This window comes from Gopherus flavomarginatus, chromosome 7, assembly GCF_025201925.1.
Source record: "Gopherus flavomarginatus isolate rGopFla2 chromosome 7, rGopFla2.mat.asm, whole genome shotgun sequence".
NCBI classification, from domain to species: Eukaryota; Metazoa; Chordata; order Testudines; family Testudinidae; genus Gopherus; species Gopherus flavomarginatus.
This window is the reverse complement of record NC_066623.1, coordinates 8516756-8523807: the sequence shown is the minus strand read 5'-3', so window position 1 is coordinate 8523807 and position 7052 is coordinate 8516756. Positions and strand designations below refer to the sequence as shown.

Below are 7052 nucleotides of genomic sequence, written 5' to 3'. Positions count from 1 at the left end.
TGCAGCCTCATAAATATTTACTTGGAGGGTAATTATGAGGGGAAGAGGGAGACACAGCATCCTTTCACTCCAGATGGTGCCTCAAGAGAACAGTTAACACACGCAGAAGGGAGCAAAGCACAAAGAGGAAATGAGGCAGGCAGGCAGCCTTCCAGTTATTCACCATTGTTCTGTGAGTTGTAAAAGCTCGAGATGATATCCTTTACTCCTCTAAAACCTCTCTGCCCTGGGTCATCGGGGATCTTCCATATGGCCAAGTCATAACATTAAGAAAATTAAATGAAAAGCTTCTCCGCTCAACAGCTTATCATGCTGTAGTGGAATGCAAAAAAGAAATCAGGGTCTATATGGGTCAGAAAGGTGAGGAATCAACAGCTTCAAACTTACTACTAACCAGTAGGTGCTGATGAGAAACTGTGCCGTTGCTTTAATCTAACCAGGGTTTTTCAGAAATGGCCTCAGACCATCTTTCATGATTACACCTCTGTAATCATAAACATTTCTCTTAAGTTTCAGCAGCACACACAGGTTTTTCAACTTGTTCTTCTGTCTGAAAACTGATTCACTACTAGTAATATTTTGCAGACATTTCCCTCTACATTTTTCCACTGGTTATGGAGTGAGATGTGTATCTTTCTGTAAGTAATGTAATGAAATGTGTGTTTTAAGTCTGTTCACAAGCCTTTAAATGGTGGAGCTATAATTGAGTTGGTTGTTTGTGGAGGTTTTCTTACCTCTAAGTCGCTAAGTATTCCTGCAATCCTCTCAAGCAGTCATTTGCGTCCCCTTATATCCATTTAGACGCTCATCTTCACAAAGTAACTAATAAATCTAAATTTCACCACAAGAAATAGCTGTAATTAAAGGAGGATTAAAATAGAAAGAAGTTTATTTTAAACTGCCTCAACATTTTGTTTTTAAAATGTAGACTGAACCATAGACATCCCTGACCACTTTCATGGTTAAAATGCACACGCATTGCACACTCACAGGGTCAGTCATTTTTCATATGCCTCTTTCATGTCTCCAACATGGATAATTTTAGTGGTGGCCTCCTGCTTTGTGCTCTGTCTGAGGGGAAATCCAGATTCATGACTGACTCTCTGTCTCTCTCACTGGTATCATTGCAGATGTAACGTTAACAAAAGACGGATCACTTTGTATATACCATAGGGTTCAGTGTACCTGGAGAGACACAGGCCACATACAAAGAGCTGTTCCTTCTTGGCTCTCACAGCACTTCACACAAAAGTAAGTCAATATTATTAGCCCCACAGTATAGGTGAGGAGACAGGCACAGAAATTAACTTGCCCAAGGCAACACACTGAGGCTACATTTACCCTTTGAGCAGTGAATTACACACCCAGCTCCATGAGACATACTGACGCTAGCTCTTATCAAGCTAGCATGCTAAAAATAGTGATGTACACTCAGTAGCACGGGCAGGGGCTAGCAACCCTGAGTAGTTACCCAGGGCGGGGTCTGGGAGGATTTGTATGCAGAATGGTCAGCCCATGCTACCGCTGCTACGCTAGCAGAGTTGGACCTCAAACAGGATTCTCTGACTTTCAATCGTCTGCTTTAATCACTGGACTATGCTGCCTCTGTACAACACTATGCATTCTAGAGTGCAGTCAGGTTGCAGAATCTGTTTGCAATCTATTTGTTCTCTACATCTTAAACAGTGGGATTGTGTGTGTGTGTGACAGCTTTTAAGTATCAGTGGATAAGCATAATCAAAAACTTAGTATGCACAGGCAGAGAAGAGCATAACTCTGAAGAGAATGTCAGTACCTGGGCTCCTGGAAATCCACCTGAGTCCCTAATAGCAGTGAAAAAGCAGACAGTTTTCACTAAACTACAAGAATAGCAACACAAGACAAGCACCGGCATGTTACTGGACAGGCTTCTGCACACGGAGTGCCTGATTCTCCTCCCTTGACAGCATAAATCAAACATGCTTCTAGTGAAAGTTAATTGTACGCACAAGGAGAGTTCTGCCCAAGGAGGTTTTTGTACTTCCCACCTCGCATGCTAATGGATTGAGTTTATCAATGAGACCGCATCGCTTTTAGGGCATTTACATGTTGAAATGTTTAACCCGCCAGCTGTCAAATGAGACGTTAGCAGTGAGGCTGACCAGCCTCTCTCAGAACCTGCAGTTGTGTCAGAACGCACATATAGTCTAAGCATCCTGCAGGAGTTTCCTTGCAGAGTGAATACATCCAGGGTTGTGACGTGCCAATTTTGGCATGTGCTGTAAACCACCATTGGCTTGATGCTCCTACAGATTACACATCCCACTTCTAAACAGCTGTTTCCCCTTTTTAGTGTACCTGACATACCTCCATCTCTGATGTAGAGACACACATTATTACAGCTGTTCTCAGAGCACAGGCAGGCATGTGCAAAAGGAGTTGCTGAGCTGAGGAGAGAAGCTGTTACAAATGCATGCATATCTGAGACCTGAATCAATAGTTTGGTCTTTAGAGCTCTCCTCTTTTAAAGCATGGACACGTTAGTAGATGTATTGCCTGTTTGCACATAGGTGAGAGGTGTAATGGGTTACACATGTATCTGCTTCATTGTAAACGTATACTGCACCCCTCCTCTCTGCACAATGCAAGCAGGTAGCAGGGAGAAATTTAAGATAGCAGTGACCACAATTTCTTGCAAAAGATGCAGCTGCTCAGCATCACTTTTTCATATTTCTGCGATGGCAGGAAGTAGGCAAGCATTAACCTTTGCCCCTTTCCAGGCACATTTGGACTCAGACATCCAGCTGTGGGTCATGGCTTTTTTATCTACATGAAAGCATTGTGGGTAACGTTGCTTATTAAGAACATCTCCCTTCACAGTTTGGTTATAGCTAGAAGATTTCAGCTCTTCTTTTTCAGTAGCACCTGCTGTTTTGAACACAACACATTGTCTTCGTAGAGGGCAGCTCAAAACCTTGTTTCCCTGCAGTTTCTGTCTTGGTGGGTGTGGCCATATCCATTTACCATCAATGAATATGGTGCAATTTTCTTTCTGAGTTTGATCGTTTTCAGAAACAGCCGTTATCTTATTGCTTTTCAGACACTTCTGCTCTGAGCAGCTACTTTCTCTCTCTATTGGTCTTGGAGAGGGAAGCCTTGGAAAACTGAAGACCCCAGCTAGATCTTGTTTCTCTGTTTTTTCTTGAGAGGTGGATGGATGAATTTCATCCCCCCTCCTGGTATCACAAGGGCTGAAATGGCTACGCTGTATGTCATCAGTGCCAGAGCTTTCACCATAAACAGAACCCCTGTAGCATCGTGTCTTCTCCGCTTGTGCGTACAACTGTTCCAGTGGGTCAGCCCTGGTACAGGAGTGTAGCTTTGCATTGTCAAGTACTAAACTAACTTTTTCTAAAGACATCATGTCTGAGAAGATGTTGGTCAGCTTGCACTTTGGAATGATGTGCTGTGCCACTGCCAGCTTTGGGAACCAGGACACTCTTTGGAGTGTTTCTAATACCTTCTTGTCTTGGAACATGCAGTTGTTTTCAGGAATCACTGGGAAGGTGGGTCTTGCTAAATGGCAGATAGATTGAAGGTAGTCGTCACTGGAACAAGAATCTGAGTTGACAGAGAAGCTCCCAAAGCCTTTTGCATTGCTGGTTACATCTTCTAAAATTTCCTCCTGGGTTTCACAGATGGTTGGGAGAGGCTTTGATATAGTCAGTCGTATGCGGGGTGCCATTGCTGCAAAGAATATACACCATGTAATTAATATATTAAAATGATCAGCTCTGTTACAGGAACTCTGGCATTTCTGTAGATTTCATATGACCTCTCTCCCTCTCTCCCCCGCCCCTGCTGTAGTCAAGAAGTAAGCAGTAGTGTACCTGGGAACTTTAGAGCAATACTGTTACTAAATCTTTATTTCAAGGGTTTCAGAAAGGGGTAATGAACAATATATACCACATGGTTGATTATTCAGACCTGGTCAAGGAAAAACAATTCAATAAAGAAGCTTACGCAACTGAAATCCCTGGCATAACTTTGTTCCTTTCTAAAACAGTGCAAGGGAAAAACACCTAAACAATCCACAGATTTGCACAATATCATTCTAGTACAGTCAGTTTTGGAGGAGCAAGATTATCAGCAGAGGCCTAATGGGAGCTCCTGCCTGCTGTCCTTACTCACTCCCCTGTTGGGTATAGCGCAGCATAACCGGGTGGCTTCCCTGAGAAAAGTGTGGGATTGGGCCCTAGTTAATAGGGGAAATATCTGATATTCAATGGACATTGTTTGAGCTTTTCCATACGGCTCAGAAATAAGTTACCTGATAGTGCAAAAATGTCCTCACATTCATCCGTTCCGGTGGTTGTATGAATAAATGTAATTCTGCTCTGCTTATGCAGATGCAAGGGGAATAAAATGTAGGGCCGTCACTGCTCCACCCACGTCGGTCAGAATTTTTTATCAACCAGCATAAAATCTTAAGGATTGTTTCAGTTCTCAGAGTGCTGTTTCCAGTTTGTTTATTGGTTTAAAGTATTTTCTGGCAGAAATGGTCATGTTATGCCCTTTATCCAGTTCTTGACTATCTCCTAAATTGTTTGCAGCGTTGTTGTAACTCTGTGTTTTTTCCCCAGGATATATGAGGGACAAAGTGAGTGAGATGATGTCTTTTATTGGACCAACTTCTGTTGGTGGAAGGTACAAGCTTTCACGCTTCATAGAGCTCTTCTTCGGATCTGAGGAAGCAGGGCCGCCCAGAGGATTTGGAGCGCCTGGGGTCTTTGGCGGTGGGGGTCCTTCCACTCTGGGTTTTCGGGGCACTTCGGCAGTTAGTCCCGGAGCAAGTGAATTACCCGCCGCCGAACACCCAGAGCAGAAGGACCCCCGCCGCCGAACACACGGAGCGGAAGAAGCTCCAGGTCTTCAGCAGCGAGTCCTTCACCTTCACTCACTCTGGGTGTGTTCGGCAGCACTGAAGGACCCACCGAGAACTCTCATGGGGAGCCCCTGAAAACTCTCGTGTGGGCCTGGGGCAAATTGCCCCACTTGCACGCCCCCCGCCCCCTGCCGGGTGGCCCTGTGGGGAAGTAACCAGAATGTCTTAGCTAAATACAATTTGGAACAGCTTGTTCAGCCTACGGGGCTCACACATGCTGTTGGAGCCCACTTAAAATGAAGTGGGTAGTTAAAGGTTAGCAGGCAATGAGGTGTATTACAAATTGTTGTAATGAGCCATAAAATCAGTGTCTCTGAGTCCATGGTTTTCAGTGTCTAGCAGAGTTACGAATTTAAGTTCCCAGGCTCCCTTCACCAGACTTGTATGAGAATACTCAGTCAGAATGGTACAAACTCCACTGTATGCTTATGTGCATAATTAGGTATTTATATGCATGTATCATTTTCTCTATTGCCGGAAATAAATCCGGGCTTTGTTGAATCTCTACAGCAAGTTGACCACGTGTAAAATGCAAACAATCTGCTCATCCTCAGTACCCCGTGTAGAAATTGCTGTGTACTCTCCCTCCTGCTCTGCTCTGTTCCTGGTTTTTATCTTAGAGCAGGTCTCCTCTAGAAGTGCTACATAGGCACGGCTGTAGCGCATCTGGTGAAGACGCTCTATGCTGTCGAGAGAGCGTCTCCCGCTGACATAGCACAGATATGGACAGTGCGTAGGTCTCTGTAACTTGCGTTGCTCGGGGCATGTCTTTTTCACACCCCTGAGTGATGTAAGTTAGATTGACTTAAGCAGTAGTGTAGACCTGCCCTTAGATACAACCAGAAAAGTAAACTGAAACCAGAAATTGTTGAATTTAAAATAAGTCCCCTCTGGTTAAACCAGGTGTTAGGTTTGCTTTTTACTTCCCTTCTTTTCCATCTACTCTTCCTCTTTAAAGCCTCTAAGTAAGAAAATTAGGTCCTGATTTTTGCTCCCATTGGTGTGTTGCCATCAATGTCCCTGATAGCAGGATCCGGGCCCAGCTATCCAAATGTGGGTGTTTTAGAGTTAAATATCCCAGTGCATACTTGGGCACCTAGAGAAATGGCCTGATGTTCAAACGGGCTGGGTACCTGCAACTCCCATTAACTTCCTTTCTTGCTCACATGGCCAGTTCTCCCCTTCTCTCAGAGCAAACAACAATCCAATGATGTATTTCCAATGACACTTTCAAATGGCAGTGGGTTGATTTCAGACTTGCGGGAGGTCTACACAGCACTTCCCAGCTCAAGTAGATAAACGCACTAGCTCTGCTCCAGCTCCCTCCTAAAAATAGCTGGGTGGGGTGGCATGGGCAGCGACTTGGGCTAGCCACCCATGTACGTACCCAGGGAATCATGCGGGATACTCGGGGCTGGCCCAAGCCAATACAGCCACTATACTATTTTTAGGGGCTTCCCCTCTCCTGCAAACTCACACAGATACGTCTGACCTGGCTGAACTCAGACAGAATTCAGCTGAGATCACATTAGTACCACGGTGCTAGAAAGCCACGCAGAGGCCATGTGTCAGGGCTAGGCCCTGTGGCCCTCCTAGTCCCCTGGCTAGGTGCTGGATGGGAATAGCAATACCACTAAACCTACAGATATGTGGGCTCCCCTGTTCTCGAGATCCCTGAAGGTTCACAAGCTCGAATGGCTGTGATCTCATTTAAGCAGCACTAGAGACAAAGGATCTATTTCAATTCCTTACCTGGATATTTTTTTCTCTCTCTCTTATAGCTGGGTGTATTTCTAATCTTCAATTTTCAGCACCTTTCTCTCCTTGTTTCCAAGACGGAAGAGTAAGCTGTCTAAAACTGGACTGTGCATCAGGCTAACAGCTTCCAGTCAGCTGATGGTACTGTTCTTTTGTTTGTTGTTGCTAAATATAGACTGCTGGATCCCTTGCATTTCCTGAGAATCCTAATTTGATAAATGCCTTGTATTACCGGAAAGGCAGAATGGAATCAGTGAGGCAGGACAATGGTATTGGCAGCAAAACGGCCTCGGCAGCAAATCCTCTTTGCTGTGAGAATGTGGTGGTGATCAGTTATTATGTTTTACATTTTCAGAGAGTAAAATGTAAA

At 44.5% G+C, this 7052-nt stretch overlaps 1 protein-coding gene across 1 annotated transcript; it reads right to left on the bottom strand.

Annotated features, from left to right (window-relative positions):
- Window positions 1-1691: 1691 nt before the first annotated feature.
- LOC127055049 (uncharacterized) lies at window positions 1692-6766 on the bottom strand. Its single transcript, XM_050961623.1, has 2 exons — window positions 6677-6766; window positions 1692-3726 (listed from the first exon to the last, which is right to left on the bottom strand). Exon 2 carries the CDS (start codon window positions 3722-3724, stop codon window positions 2705-2707), a length of 1020 nt encoding a protein of 339 aa, XP_050817580.1. The 5' UTR covers window positions 3725-3726; window positions 6677-6766; the 3' UTR covers window positions 1692-2704.
- Window positions 6767-7052: the final 286 nt, after the last annotated feature.

Coding starts and splice junctions, on each gene's coding strand:
- LOC127055049 (XM_050961623.1), bottom strand. CDS start 3,724: ATGGCACCCCGCATACGACTGACTATATCAAAGCCTCTCCCAACCATC.